This window comes from Biomphalaria glabrata, chromosome 9 (assembly GCF_947242115.1).
Source record: "Biomphalaria glabrata chromosome 9, xgBioGlab47.1, whole genome shotgun sequence".
Taxonomy (NCBI): Eukaryota; Metazoa; Mollusca; class Gastropoda; family Planorbidae; genus Biomphalaria; species Biomphalaria glabrata.
Window position 1 is genome coordinate 22,928,277 of NC_074719.1, and position 18,365 is coordinate 22,946,641.

Here is an 18,365-nt window from a genome sequence, read left to right on the forward strand (position 1 = left end):
AACGATTCTAGCGATTTTCTAAGAAGTTTAACAGTTGGTGTATATCGCTGAGAAAAGGTTTACTAGCTCGTTGGCCAAACGGGGAAAACCCTAGTTTGACCATTATATTTTTTTTAAACTAAAAAGGAAATAAATTTAAATTTCGCTAGAGAACTAGACTTAGATCTAGATCCAGCATAGGTTTTGAAAGGACTATCGCTTTCGAATGTAGAGCATTATTGATTTAAGAATTCAGTAAATTAAATGTTCAGGACAATTTTGCGTCTCGTTTTGTAAGTCTAAATCCAAATCATTGGACTATTAAAAAGTCGAGTAGATCTGTACATTCGCTAGACATTCGCTTAACCAGGATTATTTCTCGGGAGGAAGTGGGGGGATGTGGCAGGTTAAAAAATATTTCGTTGTTTGTTGTTTTTTTTTTTTTGCTTGTTTTTTTTTTAATCTAACATAAATAAGTTATTTAGGGAAAAAAAACGTCGCTCTATCAGTTGTATAAAAGAGGTACAGTCTTTCTTTTAAAAAAGTATTGTTTTTGAAATATGTTTCTTGTTTAAAATGATTATTTGTTAACAAAAGAAAACGGTGCACCTTGCCTGGAGACTGCATTACGTACACAGTATACGACATGACGACATCAACACAACATTAAGTCGCAATTGATTTCAAACAAAAAGACATTTATTGTGTCATTGCTTTAAAAACGTGTCATAAAAATAGAACACACAACAGAATCAAGTGTTGAGATAGAATCCTATCTTTGTCTAGTCGAATCAACAACTCTAATTGATCATACACAGCCATTCGGAAGTGGAACAAATAAATAGCTTTAGCGTCTTAATGACCAGGTTAAATAGTGGGAACATGATCATGGACAATGAAGGAACTTGTCCTCTAAAAAATTAGGATCTTAGAAAAGAAATACATAATAATATTAAACATACACATATCAATTATAATCATATGTTATAAGTGATTTTAATTGGTCCCCTAATTAATTAAAAAAAAAAAGACATTTAAGAATTAAAATTAGTCTTAATCATATTTTTTCCAGGTTAATTTAAAGAATAAGACTAACACAAATACACACAAAGATTAGGGATATGTTTTTAAAAATGGCCACAGATTAATTTGTAGACATTCAAAGATATATTCTAAGCACTGGTCCCAAGATGACAAAATATAATAAATATATTATAATAATTCGGTTGAACTTGAATAGATATACAATTACATATGCATTTTAGAACAAGCCCCAAGATTTCTTGACATAGATTTTAAATACGTTTTAAAACTGGCATTTCGATCTGGAAACATTTTTTAAAAAGTCATTGTCGTCTTCAAGTGTCAATGTTTGTCAATCAGTTTAATTGTTTAACATTCGAATATCTGGTCAATTCATTGTCTTTCTTATGAACTTTCTAACGATAATTAAAAAACTAAAACTCATGTCAGTCAATCAACTTTAAATTATTTCACTTAGTGACTGTTGTTATGTTGTGTTATGAATTATTTCACTTCGCGATTGTTGTTATGTTGTGTTAAAAACTTTAAATTATTTCACTTCGCGACTGTTGTTATGTTGTGTTAAAAACTTTAAATTATTTCACTTCGCGACTGTTGTTATGTTGTGTTAAAAACTTTAAATTATTTCACTTCGCGACTGTTGTTATGTTGTGTGTTAAAGTCTAAATGTGACGTAGTACAATTCATTATGGACGAAGCCAGATCTTCAAGCTGACCATTTGTTTGTGCTCCCACCTTACTTTAGACAAGCTCGAATATCTTATTGCATTGACACATGTAGTGGAAGAGAATCGTCAAGTTATAAAAAGATGTCGTAACTCTGTCAATACTTTCAAGCAACAGTGATCTACGACACTTGTCAATGATTAATTAAATGAGCCATTTAACAATTGGGTTAGGGGCCAAAGGAGTTCTGATAAACATGCTTAGATATTTACATCATTTAAAAAAAAACAAAATCATGGCTCCAAGGTGTAAACAACAAAGAAGAGGTAAATGCATAAATTCAAATCAGAAATAGTGTCATTTAGGAATAATGAAGTTACAGTCTCTGAAAGGTTTAAACAGTAAAAGGGACATATAGTGTTCATTAGTGTCTAGAATAACCTAGAAATTATGAATAACTAAATAAATCTTTATTCGTTTAATACATTGACGTCTGCTACGTTAGACCACTTCGTAACCTTTACCTGTAGAGACCCAACTCTCCATATAGCATCAGTACAAAGTACTCGAAATATTGATTACACACACACATACACACACACAAACAAACAAACAAACAAACAAAATTCTGGGGAAATTGAAGTATCCATTTTTCTCTTTACTGGATCTCAAACTGTTCGAAAAGGGGGGAAGGATTTCTCTCACGTAAGGAGACTTAGGGACAGACTATCTTTCCCCTTAACAAGCCCTCGTTGTGGCATCAGGTGACAGGCAATCTTTTCCTCTTACAAGTATATATGTGAGTCTGAAGTGAAACAAAAAAGATTTAGTTTCACAGACTTCACAACGGGTGCACAGGACAAAGTGGTCGTTGGATTACAATGGAGAGAGACTTCTCCAGATCTTAGTAGAAGACATGCAGTAGTTCTTGTTTCAAGTCAGAACCGAGCATAGTTTACGTTCATTATTTGTATCCAACTAAATTAAGCAGCTCAAACAGTTTGTCTGCATTGACTAAGAGGTCACAGTAACGACACCGTATGACTAAAATCTGGTCACAGCCTAACAAACAATTCGATAAATAGAAAGATAATTCAATATGCATTGCAAGGAATAATACACATACGAGCACATATATTGAAATGTTCATTTACCTTCCAAGCTATACTGAATCTGGGCAAAGATAGCAGAAGTAGTCAAGGGGAAATATCAGGGGAGATAATATATGAAAGAATTTTGAATTAAAGTTTTTGGCAGCCTCCTTTCTGAATCAATTTCTGTTAATTTACTATAGCCGCAAAATAAATGTACAGACGCGTATTCTGACTTCGAATATTGTATATGTTTAGTCATTTTATGATTTCAATTTGGATTATTAGAATAGTCAATGTTTTTATCTATGGTGCTTAATTTAAATTTCAGAATTTATTATATTTTAACTTTTTGTAAACATCCTTGTCCTAATCTCTCAGAAGATAATGTCAAACCTATGACAGTTTTCTAATTCTGAAGATTTTGATTTAATTGTTATTATTGCATTGAAAGATTTCATTCTCTAGTAAGATTACATAACGCTCTGTTAATCTTACAACGAAGCTAGCTCAAATATATATGGGCAACTGAGATTCTAGCGAGACTCTTAAGTGTGCTTTCCGTTTTTGTTTTATACCCATAATCAAAAGTATTTGACACCCAGAAATTAATGAACAATTTTACTTCACACTATGACTGTGTCAAAGCAAAACAGAGAGGAACCAAAATTTAGATCTAGGGGGAAATACTCAGCGCTGGAAGCACTGAAGACATGGCAACTGTTAAGTAAATATTTACATAGTCATGTGTTTGGAACAACATATTAGTCTGTTATTGTAATAAATCTTTCTGGATCTATTCAACACATAAAAGGACCAGTGTTTGTATACACAATATTCTAATAGACGAAATTGAAATCATGCCATTGTGTTCATAGTATAAGAAATTCACATATGTTACAGTATACAAAGCATTGAAAAGGATTCTTGTCAAGCTGATATAAATTAGCATGTAAGGTCAAGAGTTCACGGGAAGGAACAAGTGTACTATGAATGACGTATTCAAAGTACTTCCAAACGACTCCAATCCAAAGAGTAACAGTTCCTCCCGGCCTGGTGTTGATGTATTAGACTGACAATGTTTACATTGCTGAAGACCACTGAACTTCTAGCTTTAAAAACCAACGCTGTCTTCCAAGCTGGGCAAATGACACTCTAATGCAAAGTGTTAGGCTATATCCAGTGGCCGACCTTTAGGGCATGTCTGTATCCCCTGATTGATGTCAGCATCATGTACACTTTCAATATGAAATAGCGATTTTATTTTTTGTAAATGTAAAGAGTATTCACGTGATACACACATTGATCACGTGACTTTTAGTCTTCCAATCTGAACAACGATGATGTAGATCTAATGTTTCAGTTATTGTTTTTCTTCAAGAATGAAAAATGAAAAATGATGCTGGTCTAATCTTGACTGAAGTAAGACGTCTGCATGGAGTAAAGTTTGTCTATTGGGTTGATCAGGCCAGGGCCCATCATTCCCGCCCGATGATGCAGTCCGCCGTCAGAGATGAGCACGTGATCGAAGTGCTCCATCCCGTCGTCCATGCCCACGGGGGTGTCAGGGTACATGGACTCGCCCATGTCCTGATTAGGAAACATGTGACCTGTAGGAAAAAAAAAGAGAAGATGGCGTGAGCGAGACAAATTGATACAAATTGTAGATCTACCCTAGAAAATAAAAGCGAAAGACAAAAGAGAAAGTTTGAAGCTTAACACTTTGAATGAGATCGTTAATGAAGAAGAAACAAACGAATAGAACAAAAGAGTCTATACAGATAGAAAGATAAAAATGAAAGAAATAACAGGAAGAGAACAAAGAAGACAAATCTGTCAATCTCTCTATTAGCTGTAGGTCAATGTTATTAATGTTCGTAGTGTGTCTTTGGTCCCAAAAACTCATTCGCAAAAACAGGGGAGATAATGTTGTTTTTTTGGTGAATCTTCCCTGCAGCAGTCTAACTCCCTTTTTAATATTTCTTTTTTTTTTTTCTTCCGTTGATAATTTGCGAGTAGAGAAACTAAATGCTGATAATTTGTGTCCTTATATTGTGTTCTATAAAATCTTTAGCTACTTGAGGTTTATTTGTTTATTGAGTTTGGGAATAGATAACTGAAAAGTTGATTGATACAGGTATTGGGATAATGTATTAAATGAAAGATTGTAAATACATTACATTTATACAAATGAGAGATAAGATACAGTGACCTATAAGGATGTACTTAAAGGGTTGATAGATTGTCTGAGGATGTTAAAAGACTCTCTAAAATACAAAAAATGCATTAAAAATATGCTTTAATACAATGACCGAAATTAGATTCAATGAGATAGATCATTCATACATTTATAGATTGATTAAAAGCCAAAGTGATCAGAATTGATTCAGTAGATTGAAATGGTCTAATAAATACGCTGAACAAACAAACTTTCAGAGTTCAGAGTGCCTGGCCGAATGGACTGCAATGGTTCACTTAGAGCTGAACTCAAAGACCTTATTTATGTTTAAAGTCAGAGAGTTATCCAAAGGTCACCCATGGAAGAAAATCAATGACAGAAGGCAAAGAGAAAATGAAGTCGATTAAATAATGTGTCAAAATCGTCTTGTCCTAAAATTGTTTAGCTGTCACGTGGTGCACTTACTTGACTGTGACGTCACATCGAATGACCTCATACTACTAGAGTATCGACTTTCAGGGGTAGATAAATCTGAAAGAAAGAGATAGTTGGGACCTGTTCAAATTTCAACAGATGAAATCATGAACGTAACACAAACCTCCCCTACCCCCCACCTATGTTTTTGTTCTGTCTGGGAAACTATTGAATAATGTAAACAGCTGAGTTTCTTGCTCTTGGCCTGAAACAGTCGATCCACTTGACGCCATGGAGGACTATCTCCTTGGCTGTTGGGCAAAATGTTTGATCTCATAATAGATTCGTGCTCGTGCACTGGCCTATGTCTGATATGTGGAGACTGCATATCTTGAATGTCAAGGTGGAGCATGGCCACCGAGAAGATAGACAAGTGTAATGGGGAAAATGTTTGTGCGTGATTAGGACATCTCAAATAAATCATCATTTTATTCATACAGTTTGAATAATAGACATTAAGTAAGCTGAAGGCGCATTAAGGATGCAGTAGATATAAACCAGGTAGATCTAGATCTAAGTCTTATAGACTTAACTTCCCAAAGTAACACTCTTTTCTAATCTTTTCTTTTTCTAACAGAGTTATGAGTTAAAAAGAGTTTCCAAAGTCTTTCATTTCAAAGCAAAAATATAAATAGACACATATGGTATACTATGCCTAGACGAATTATAGTTATAATAATATTAATATTAATAATTAAAAAGACATAGTTTTTGTGTACGAAGATAAACAAAAGCAGATTTGAACAGTGTTTCAATTGTGACATCACAGATAAATCTAAACAATGTAGTGAACGAGAATTTCCTAGAACCAAATATTGCGATATATATATATATATATATATATATATATATATATATATATATATATATATATATATATATATATATGCATTATATTTCTCTTGTTTCTTTTGTTGTGCTTAAGCTAATTAAAGTTCAAGATATAAAGCGGGTAGTCAGTAGAAAAAAAAGAGTTAATAATTCATTTCGGTATCCAGTTCTTCAAATAGAAACATTATTTTTACATTGAATCATTGTATTTACAGAAACTATTGTCCTTATTCTCTATATCGTGTTAAACTAAATTTTGAAGTTCAAGATCGACAGGTTTGTGACTACTGAAATAGTAGACAATGTTTGCGAGGAACTCACATGATGTATTTTCACTGGACATTGGCTCGTCACTGCTGTTCTGGTCAAGTCCACAGTCCGAGGAGTCACTGTCCTCCTCTGTTTTCTTCTTCTTCTGGGATTTGGAGGATTTCTTACTGTTGCTGCTGTCACTGGTGTTGCTGTTGTTGTTAGTGTTGTTATTGTTGTTGTTGTTGGTCTCCAGGTTTTGCTTACGAGCTATTTTCTTGACCTACACAAAGTACGTCACAAGAGTTAAGGTGTGGAGCATCCTTTGTTCCAGTCTCTTATCAGTTCACAAAATAATAGTAATAATAATAATAATAATAATAATAATAATAATAATAATAATAATAAATAAAATAGTAATTATACTGATTATAACAAAGATTAGCCAGAGACATTTGTTTGAATGGGCACGACTCGATAATACTAGGTCAAGGGTCGAGTACTAAAATGTCGTAAAGGACAAGAAGCAAGATCACAACGACATTTTAATCTCACGATGACCTGCTGTCAACAAAAGGACGCAAACTTAAACTCTAAAGCCATATCAGAAGGTCTTTAGAGCTCGAAAAGACCTTCTATTAGGGAAAAGTATCATTCAAAAAAGATTAAGACAGAGAAAGCGTTGGAAAAACAAAAGAACGGAGGCGCCTGCCATTGAAAGAAGTTCTATCCAACACAAAAGACAGTGAGGAACGGAGAAAGACGGTCACTAGAGTTTGTGTGGTGCCCTGGCGGTGCAACAGACCAAGTGATAGGTTAAGGTGGTGGTGAAGCTGACAGAGCTGTTTCTGGATATCTCTTGAATCTATTCTTCATTTCAGTCTGGAGAAAGGGGAAAAAGAGAAAATTCAGCAGACAGATTCTTTGTGCTTTATTTCAATAATATTCCTGGATTTTTTTTAACGCGTTGAGCTTTTCTAACGGAATCATTTTCTGTATTATTTATTTAACTCATGTTTATGATACTAAATTATTCAATCCCCTAAAATAGGTTTGTATTTATTGAATATTATTTCACGAATCCTTGGCTACACCTAGATGTTGTATCACTAGATTTATATCTGGAATAGCTGTTTGTCTTTTTCAGCTGTAGAACTACAAAGCTTCATCTCGTAGAACACTTGTTTTTGTTAGAGCCCTATTCTAGAGAGACATTCTCGTCCCTTTTAAAATGCAGGTTAAGGTGTCATTTGCTTTGGTGGTAGAGGTGCCAGTCATTTTGTTTAGTTGGATGCTTTACTTCGAGAACTGAGGCCAATGCTTTTGTGTTGTCTGTAGCTTTCTTGATCACCTCTCTCCACATCTAGCAGTCTAGGTCTAGGTCATCCCAGTAGTCAGCATTGATGTCCAAGGCTTTAACGTCCTGTTTGATTACATCCACGTTTCACAGGTGAGGTCGACCAGTTTTTCTTGAGCTTGTTTCGAATAGTCCATTACTGCCATACAGTAAGGTGCTCAAAATTCATGTCTAGTAAATGTCCATTATGGTAACTAAAGACTCTTTGCCTAAGTTTAGCAAAGGTCGACGCAGCGTTTTTTTATGTCTTCTAAGGTCAGGATCATCTTGAATTGTGGAGTCAATGTAAAAGTATGTACGACATCTAGCATGTTTTCATCACTTTGGACACATGTGGTGTCGTAGCAGGCGCCCACGTCACGTTCTTCGTGCTAATTGCTAGCCCATACTCTTTGCAGGCTTGAGAGAAGCGGGACATTAGTGTCTGAAGATCCTCTGTGCGGGACAGCAATCCAGACGTCTTTTAAAAGGCTAAAGTTTGAACATTATGTACACATATGTCTTGAGTGTATAATGCTTAGACAAAGACATGTATTTAGCAAGAGACGGTCAGACGTAACCTAAATGGCAATAGCATTGGTCTTAAGACTAAAGTTTACAGCAAACAGACGATTAGAACATAGGTCACCATACATGCCTACAGCAAGGAACAGAAAAAGAAAAGCGCTCTGCGGAAATAGCTGTATCTCCAGTTGAGTCACCCAGTTAACCAAACATCTTAAAGTCAAAGATAAACATCACGTCCTTGATACAGTTTTTGTCTCTGTCATTAGCATACACATTTACCATCAAAGCGTGACTGCAAAGGCTGATTTTCAAACATAATATTGTAAGCTTTACTTCAAACTATTTTTTTTTGTTACGTGCAGTGTCGTGAAGGTAGATTTAGATTGTCAAAATATTATCAATGTGTTTTCTATCGAGTGGAGGGTGATCTATTGGCGTTGTCTTGATCAGATAGGGATGTGCATCATTGTTCACTGTTTTAAGATATTGGGTGATTAAATGCAAATTATTATTTTACCATTCCTTTAAAGCAGTTAGATCTATGTCTATATTTCATAAAAAAAAAAGATCAAATGGGTCAGACTTACACATTTCTCATTATTCAAAGACATTTTTTGTTTTGCAAAGCTTATATCAACTCACTCTGTCTGTCTGGTAAAAACAAAATGTGTACACTTGACTTCTCCCACAGCCTATCTCGGATCAAGAAGAAATTTTGCACAATTATGTCTTTGACCTGACAAAGTAAAAATCCATCAAAAAGAAATCAACCAAGTAGTGAACTAACTATTGGTAATTAGTTATTTTGTTTGGCATATCAACAAGGGGAAAAAGTTATACTTGACTGAAGTGGTAGTATAAGCTGATTTAATACCCTTTATAGGTCGTCGTCTGACTCTTATTGAGCATAACATGAAAAATAGGACTAGGCCATAGAAACAATACATAATTATACAATCTTCCATGTTCATAAGCTCTCCACTGGCAGAGTGGTTTCCGTGTTGGCTTGAGAAGACTGAGAAAGCTTGTGCAAGAGTTTGAATTCAGCTCGTTCCCCCCTTTTTAGCGGACCCCGAAAGGGGAAAAGACGCTATTACTTTTGTGTAAAATGTCTGTCCGTCTGTCCATCCGTCCGTCCAGTTTAGATCTGTGAAAATCCGACATCATAATATTTTACTCCATTCAAAGTTCTTTTTTCTTTTCTAAAAGCGAAAAATCTATTTTTTTAAACAACTTATGCAAGCAGTTTTTTCATAAAAATACACCACTTTTACAACTATTACAACGACTCTCGATAGAAAAAAGTTGCCCACCCCTAGACCAATACACAAGATGAACGGAATGATAACGTTTGCAAACTAACTTACTATGTGCTGCGAGCGTAATAGCTGAGAAATGTAATTTTACCGTACCAAAATTTGTACACATAAAATATCGTATATTTTCTAAATCAACGCTACTAACTTTCAGATAATAGAGTAGGATATTCATTGTTATCCACCAAATATTAAATCCGTATTAGGGCTTACATGGGAAATATTGAATTATGTATAGTACTTGTACTTACATAAGGGAGATAATGCCTTTTCTTCCATCCCCAAATATGGAGAAAAAAATTGGTGAGACTTTTTCTTCTAACACAAAGTTTTTCAGCCTAAGGACACTTGCAGACTACACGAATTTGACCGTGAAGAACAAAACCGGATTTTTTTTTTTACTTCGACTTAGACACATTGAATTAGAAACATTAGAAACAATGAATGGGACTATGCCGTGAAATATCTAGATATTCCACATATTGATTGATTTCATTTTCAATGACTTCTATTTGATGACTTGATCTCTTATGGACGTACAACTTGAAAAAAACAACAACTCTAGAGCTGAAAGGCTGTTTGAAGGCGCTGCAAGGCTGTTTGAAGGCGCTGTAAGGCTATTGTAGACTCACAGTGGCGTGTGAAAGCATCTTCAGCGTACCGTTTTTTATTTGTTTGTTTTTGTTTGTTTTTCCCCTGTAAGGTCCAATCAATGCAGTGTGCAGGCGTACAGTAAGTCACTTACTTTAGCTCGTTGATTCTGGAACCACACCTGGACCACTCGGACACTTAGTCCAGTCTCAGCAGCTAGAGATTCTCTCACCTGAAATACAAGCACATTGTTGTTTTGGTGCCAGCGTACACATACGATTGTTTGAACAAACGTGGATCTCAAGAACATAAACAACAAGCAATAGAAAAAAAGAATACTTTTAAAAAACCAAGCTTATCCTAATGGGAAATAACCGCTAATTACTGTCATTTATCTTAAAATTACAGGGTTAAGCTCCCTTTCTGCTCTAAAAAGCAAAATTGATTAATTAGTACTAAACGATTAGCTAGTTCCTTAATTTTTTTTAATGGATTCGTGTATTGTTAGCGACTAAGAATATTTATGCAAATTTTCAACTTGATCCGAGAATGGGAAGTGGGGAAAAAAAAAGTGTCATAATGTAATAAGGGGACTAAATCCATATGTGTATCCACACACACACACACACACACACACACACACACACACACACACACACACACACACACACACACACACACACACACACACACATATATACATATATATATATATATATATATATATATATATATATATATATATATATATATCATTGAGTAGTATTTATTCCCCTTATTGCCAAATCAAACAAAATAGTTAATCGCCAACAATAAATTAACAAATTGTTTAACTTTTTTTTTTATTGATTCATGTATTGTTAGGTTCAACTAAAAATTGTGCAAAGTTTTAATTCAATCTGAGAATGGGAAATGGGAGAAAAAAAACATGTTCAAACCTTTTACCAGACAGACAGACAGAGTTAATTTAATCTTTGTAAAAGTTGAGGAGTTAATTTGGCACTTACTTTTCGACAAGGTTTAGGATTGACTTCAAACGAAGCTTTGAATTTCCGCCTTTGGCTAGTGGTCAGTATAGTCCTAGGCCTTTTTGGACCTTTGTTGTTCCCCAGGTCACCCCCGTCTCCGTCGTCATAGCAACAGTCGCTGATGTCACCTAAAAGAGTTTGAGATCAAGTGAAAAAACTAAAACTTACTAATAACTAAAATGTTGCAAGCTCAACTTGTATTATTGAAATAATCATAATAATAATTCTAATAGTAAGGCTTGTCTTAGAGTCCAAAGATTGAAGAGCTACCACGTAGTTAAAGGAGAATATATGGTAATGTATACAAATTAATGGAACCAATTATATAACTGAAAAGGTTTGCTCATATTTTTTTGGAGATCTTAGGTGCACACAGTGCGATACGTAATTATCACAATTTTCAGATACAGTGCCAGTTTTAGGCAAGTGTAGGCCTTATGCAGGATGTTCTGTGGTGTGTCTTATCCTTTGTATTTTTTCTGAAGGCGTCAATAAAAATGCTTTGAATACTATATCTTTAAAGCATTTCAAATTTAATATGCATTTTTCATTTTATTTTATTTATTTGAGTTTAAGAAGGTCATAGGGCACTGGGTAGCCGAACAGTTTGTAATGCTGTAAATCCATAACTGATGACTGGTCAGATATGTATTGATATTAAAAAAAAAAACATTGAGTAATGAGACCTTTTGAGGACTTGAACTGATTTCTATCTCAATGTGGCACTAATGAAGCACCAGTGACCTGGCGGACAACACTGGACACACTTAACAACATATGTTACTTACTCTTGGGGCTCATCGGCAAGAACGTGAACTCCTTCTCATAGTCCAGCCTACAAAAAAGTTGCCCGTCCCTGAGGACAAACTCGTCTCCCTTCTGAAGCCTCTGCCCGCAGACGATGCAACAGAAGCACTGCTGGTGATAGACGAAGCTGGACGCCCTCATGACGAGCTCATTCCTTGGCACACACTGAAGACAGCCGTTACATTTGGTGGCGTAGTACCTGGACACATAGACAGTAATTAAAAACGTGAAGAGATATTTGAGCATTGAGACATAGACATCCATTAAATTTTGTCACAAATTAAGAATGTAAGTGCAGCCGCGAGCTACGCATAACAACGGAAGTTCTGTCTCATCATCATCAAGAACCAATTTTATAACTGCTAAAAATAGCTCAGGTATTTCCCGATCACTAAATAAAGAAAGACTAGAAACCACTTTAACTTTTACTTTCCTTCCTTCACCTTCGACCTACTTCCGGTAGAGAAGGATAAAGGCGAAAAAGGCAGAGGAGAAGGATTAGATATCCATCGGACCAATTAAAGGACCTAGTTATGATATTGTTCTACTTTTATAATGTGGTGCTGCCTGGTTGTGTGATATTAGCGCTGGACTATCGTTCGGTTGTCTCGATGGTTCCAGGCTCATACCCTGTCCGCTGCCATCCCCCGACGTCCTGCGGGAGGCTTGGACTACGAAGTAGATTATCTTCAATTCTGATGAAAAATTCGATATGTGTGAATGTTGTTAGTATTTGCATCTATATTGTTCTTACAGTAGTTACGCTGAGGTGGTCAAATTGTAGTCAAACTGACTTTCCCTTTTTATTGGGTCAATAAAAAATGATCTTATCTTATCTTATCTTAAACATGTAAAACATTTTACGAAACATTCAGAAACTCCGTTTTGCTTGCTCGTTTTAAGAATAAAATTTATTTATTTAAAGTAATATAATATTAATTTACGATTCATTTTCTGTGATGTATTTTTTTTTACAATATATAGAGCTGTCTTATTTGGAAACTACTGCAGAGTTCATCTCAGATTTGAACTGGTCTGAACCTTACAACCGGATAATGAGAAGTACACTTCCCATGATCCTCTCATATAACTCCTATGCTTCACAGAAAACTTCCCATAATGTTAAGTACAATAGTCACTCTCCAAGCTTAAGATTTACATCCACTATGTAATTTTGAACCCAAAAAAAAATGAACTTATTAAACGATATTACCACAACGTGAATTCATTAAGTCCAACAAGAGGCTGAGATTTTTTTTTGCCCAGGTCTACGCTTGGCTATGGTCCCTGTTTGATGTGACAGTCTCGGGGAACCAGCAGTGACGACAGATTCAATTTGGCAGTAGTGCGTTACGAAGACAAACATGCACACACGCTTGCATGCAGACAATCGTGACGTGTAATAAATGTTCTGCAACTCAGTCTGTTAAGACCATGGAGACTCGTGGGACAGTAATACTGTTGCCTTGATTTACTAGTGAAATTATACATTTGGCTGATTTACGATAAGGTGCCTTTGTTCTTTCAGTTGGTCTGGTAATAGACCAAATGACGAGACAATTGGTGTCCCTCAAACTATTGTATTAACCCTCTCTCTCTCTCTCTTTCTCTCTCTCTCTCCCTCTCTCTTTCTCTCTCTCTCTTTCTCTCTCTCCTTTATTTTCTTTTATATCTGTCTCCTTTTCCCTTCTTACGGTTTCTCATTTTTCTTTCTCTCTCTCACTCTCTCACTCTCTCTCTCCACACACACTCCTTCTTTCTCCCCATATTTAGGCAACATTTCATTTAATATGGAGGACTCTGAAAATGTGGATGTAACATTTCCTAGGGATTCAGACATTTGTCAGAAATAGTCGAGTTCTTGAGTAGAGGCAAAGTAGATTTTATTTTAAAGGAGAATGACCCAACTTTACGTGTTAAGTTCTTTAATAAACTCCCTCCCTAAAGACTTTATCAAGTGACCTCTACTGAGATTCAGGTTTTATAAATAAACACGTTTCTCTATTGACGACATAAGAAATGACACACTATCGTCTCTAATTTGTTTCCTCCCGCCTTACATTTGTATAATAATGAATTAGGGCTCTAAGTTCTAGATTTATTTGTTAAGAAAACAAATATTTTAAGCGTTAAAGGAAATTTTTAGCGGCCCCCGAATAGGGAAAATACGCTATTAATTTTGTGTGGAACGTTCGTCCGTCGGTCGTGTTTAGATCTCGTAAACTAGAAAAGATAGTGAAAATCCGACATCATAATATTTTAGACCATTCAAAGTTCTAATGCAAAGGCTACTTTTTTCTTTTCTGAAAACCAAAAATCTAATTTTTTAAATCAATTATGCAAGCAGTTTTCCATAAAAAATACACCACTTTTACTAGTAACAAACACTGGCGGCTCTTTTGTAGGGGGAGATGATTGTGTACCATTGTTGCAACACATATATGCAAACAGTTTTAGATTTTACATTTGTGTTGCTGAGTTATGTAAGCTGTCATATTAAAGACTACATTTACAAAAGAAAATGTTTACTTTTTTTAAAGAGAAAAAAATCAATTTAGTATGCATATACGTTGGACATAATTTAAAACAATAATTAATAATTAGTTTTTCATATTATCACGTGAACAGCAGCCATTGCATGTCTCACAAAACACAAAACTAAAGGAATTTTTTTGTTTTGTTTTCTATGGAAATGTATTTTTCTTGAGGAATAAGAGATTGACCCTTTACAAAACAATTAGATATTCATTATAAGAAAGTTAGACAATGTTCACACCCAACAAAATCATCACCTATCCTTTGGTCTGCTGGACCGCTGGGGCACCACACAAGATCTGTCAACCCTCTTTCTTCATTCTTCTCAGTCATTTGTCTTTGATAGAATTTCATTCTATTTCCACACAAACTGTCTTTGTAACCTTGTTTTAAATTGCTTTTGTATAGTGCATTGTTCATGCTTAGAGCATGTTCAGTACGCTATGGTCCAATCTGTTTTGTGGATCAGTGGGCGGTGGGGGGGGGGGTATCTTGGAGAAGGCTTCCTTGTTATCTTAAGGCTGTCATCCAACACAACTCTGCTGGAGTCAGGATTCGAATTCGAGCCCCCTTATTAGGTGGCCAAGCCGTAGCCAAGCTGTTTTGGCCACTCAGCCACAAATCGCACTTAGTTCCCTCAGACGTTCCTAACCCCATGTATTATTCCAATGATGTTTACATTGTACTAGACATACCAGTATGACAACGGGTTATTATGTAAGCCTAGTTGTTACTTAATTGAACTATCTATATAACTTGTAGGGTAGATCTACATGGCATTATATAGCTCTAGCATTTCTAAGACTCATACTAAGACTGCTTTATTGATACTTATGATTACAAGGTTTCTTTTTCATTTAAGAACCACACAACAGAAACATTCACATCAATAGAACAGACTATGTGTTTCTAGGCTTATCTGACAAACTTATAGTCCTGCCCTATGTAAATGGGAAACGATGTAAGAACGTATCATTGTACGTAGGTTCCTGAAACCTAGCCACAAGACAATGTCATGGAGGGATTGCAGACAACGAAGCACAATTACAGTTGGGTTGAGGTCAAAGGACAGACAATTCTTTCGTGCACTCGTGAGTGTGTGTGTGATAGAGAGAGCGTGAAAGAGCGAGAGCGTGTGAGTGTGTGTTTGTCCCAAACGTCTTATTAGATTCAACCTACTCCACTCTGGGGGCCCCTCCTTTCCAGTCGTCCCTCTTTCTTGTTGATTTAAGCAGACCTCACGGGCAATATTACCCACGACGATGATTGCCGTTAAGTTAACGGTTGACTCTGATGGAAGTCTCCTGTGTGAAGGCAGGCACCGCACACAGTCCTTGTCTGTCAATGTCAATGTCGCAAGGCCCAGGACTGCCACACCCATGGACACGCCCCTTCGATTGAGGACCACACCCACTGGTTGCGTTTCTCCCTGGCTTTCTTGATAAAATAATCGAATCCTTTCTTCACTACAAATATTCGGCTTGACATGTAGCCCGTTTCAAGTCACAGTGGATGTCTTAAAGTTCTTTTTTTTTTAAGGGGAGGGGGGATTTGTCTTACATGACGTAATACAATAGTCTTACAGAAAAATCTTGGTATGGTCTAACTACAGAAAGTAATAGTAAAAAGTAAAGTTCCTCTTTCAGACCTAGAAAATAATAGTCTGTGAAATGTACACCATTTAGCGAGGCTGGGATGACACTAAGAGTCGAAATGAATTATATGATTGGTTGTTGAAATATATTAAAGACTTATAGCCAATCTTACAATAACACATGCCCCTAAAGACTGTATTCAATGACCAACTGGTGTCTGCCTGCAAAAATATTTGCGTGCGATGGTTTTGCATTATACGTCAGTCTATATAACAATATGTTGTGTGTCGGCTGTATGTTACCGTGCGTCAAAATGAGTCAGTTGTCACTGTTGGTAACTATGTGTCACTTTGTGTCTTTGTCTGTTACGATAAGTCAATTTGTGTCTCTGACTTTGTGTCATTTTGTGTCATTGACTTTGTGTCATTTGAGTCACTGACTGTGTGTCACTTTGTGTCACTGATTGTGTGTCACTTTGTGTCACTGTCTGTTAAGATTGTCAATGTGTGTCTCTGACAAACACTGACTGTAAGTCACTTTGTGTCACTGACTGTGTGTTTAATTTTTGTCACTGTCCTTTACTATGTCTCAATGTCTGTTATTATGTAACAATATAGACTTTATTTCTTGTAGTTGTATGTTTGGTTACATCTAGTTTGTTGATGCATGCTTACAGACATGACGCGATAGACACTTCCATTTACTAAAACCTCCAGAGACGTTGTTTTGCTTGTGTGGGATTCAAGTTCAACCCTTAACCAACTGAACGACAGTGCGAAGCGCAAACTGCCGACCAACCAGTGAAATCATTTATAATCAAGCTTTATCGTTTTTATAAACCAAGTCTTTACATAGCAGTTTGATTGGCCTTGTATATAGTATTCACCTTTCTCTACATCTCGCTTTATAATAGATTTTAGCGTTGATCTAGCTCTTATTGTTTATAAAGCAATTGAAGCAACACTTTTCAAGTTGTAACAATGTTGTTAATCTCCCGGTTACTATGTTACACATTATCACAACACTCATTGACCAAATAGAGACAGCTCAGGACGCAAACATCTAAACTCTATTTTGACAGGTAAAGACTAGACAGAGATAAGACTTTGTTGACAAAGTCAGTCACTAGATCTCACCTTCTGTCAGTCCTGGAGGTTCTCACATTAGTGTGGAGAACCATCAAAAGTCAGTCACCATATCTAGATCTCACCTCCTGTCAAGAGTGTCAGATACACTCTTTTTGTTGTTTTTTTAGAAAGAGAGAGATAGACAGACAGAAAGACTTTGAGACAGAGAGAGCTTGGGAGAGAATTGATGCAGCAGATCACGTGGGTAAAAGTACAATAAGCTAGAATGCCATCCTTCCAAGTCATTCACACTTGGCCATTACTATGACCCCCAAGTCCCCCACTCCATTATTTGTTGTGTGAGTCTCATTGGTTCCGGCCCATTGCTGGACAGACTATGACGTGTACGTAGGCTGATTGTAAAGGGTTGTTGTATACATAACGATAAAAGTTGTAATATTCCAAATCTTAGGGCCACGATACTGCAGTGATTACAAACAACTTTCTATATTGTTCACATATGATACATAAAAATATGTGTGTTGATATATCTAATATTATGAAACGCATATAAGGCTGTTACGGAGTGTGTGTATGCGTATGTTTGCGTGTTTCTATGGTGAAGGTGGGAAGAAGGGTTAGGGTTGGCGATCGGTTCTGAATGATGCAAGACAGTTGGTATTGTCGTCAGCGGTCTTATCTTTATATATCTTATCTTATATAATACAGACGTTACTTCAAAAAAGATAGGACAGATGATTCAAGAACGTGAGACTGAAAAGAAGTGTTAATGTAGTGAGTTAGATTTGTTCATGTAGTCAGTTAGATTTGTTCATGTAGTCAGTTAGATTTGTTCATATCTAATTTTCTAAATAACTACCTTTATCTCATTTTATCTCACCTTGATTTAGTCTATTATAATAAAAGTACTTTAGTACTGTTCACAAGAAAGTTACTCAAGTTATTTTTTAAAGTTTTATTAGTTAAGATATATTACGCCTACATCGGTTTAGTAGTCTACCAGCAGTTTGGTGGTACAAGTCAACGAC

General features: G+C 35.8%; 1 protein-coding gene across 2 annotated transcripts in view; it reads right to left on the reverse strand.

The window, feature by feature from the left end:
* Positions 1-656: 656 nt before the first annotated feature.
* LOC106066239 (LIM homeobox transcription factor 1-alpha-like) overlaps positions 657-18,365 on the reverse strand; it is a 100,403-nt gene continuing 82,694 nt past the window's right edge. For both annotated transcript variants that reach the window (XM_056041955.1, XM_056041954.1), the window contains 6 exons: positions 12,101-12,318; positions 11,292-11,440; positions 10,439-10,516; positions 6,586-6,796; positions 5,425-5,490; positions 657-4,390 (listed from right to left, as the gene is read on the reverse strand). In XM_056041955.1, coding sequence (XP_055897930.1) covers positions 4,188-4,390; positions 5,425-5,490; positions 6,586-6,796; positions 10,439-10,516; positions 11,292-11,440; positions 12,101-12,318 — 925 coding nt within the window. In that variant the 3' untranslated portion in view covers positions 657-4,187. The remainder of the gene's footprint in view (positions 4,391-5,424; positions 5,491-6,585; positions 6,797-10,438; positions 10,517-11,291; positions 11,441-12,100; positions 12,319-18,365) is intronic.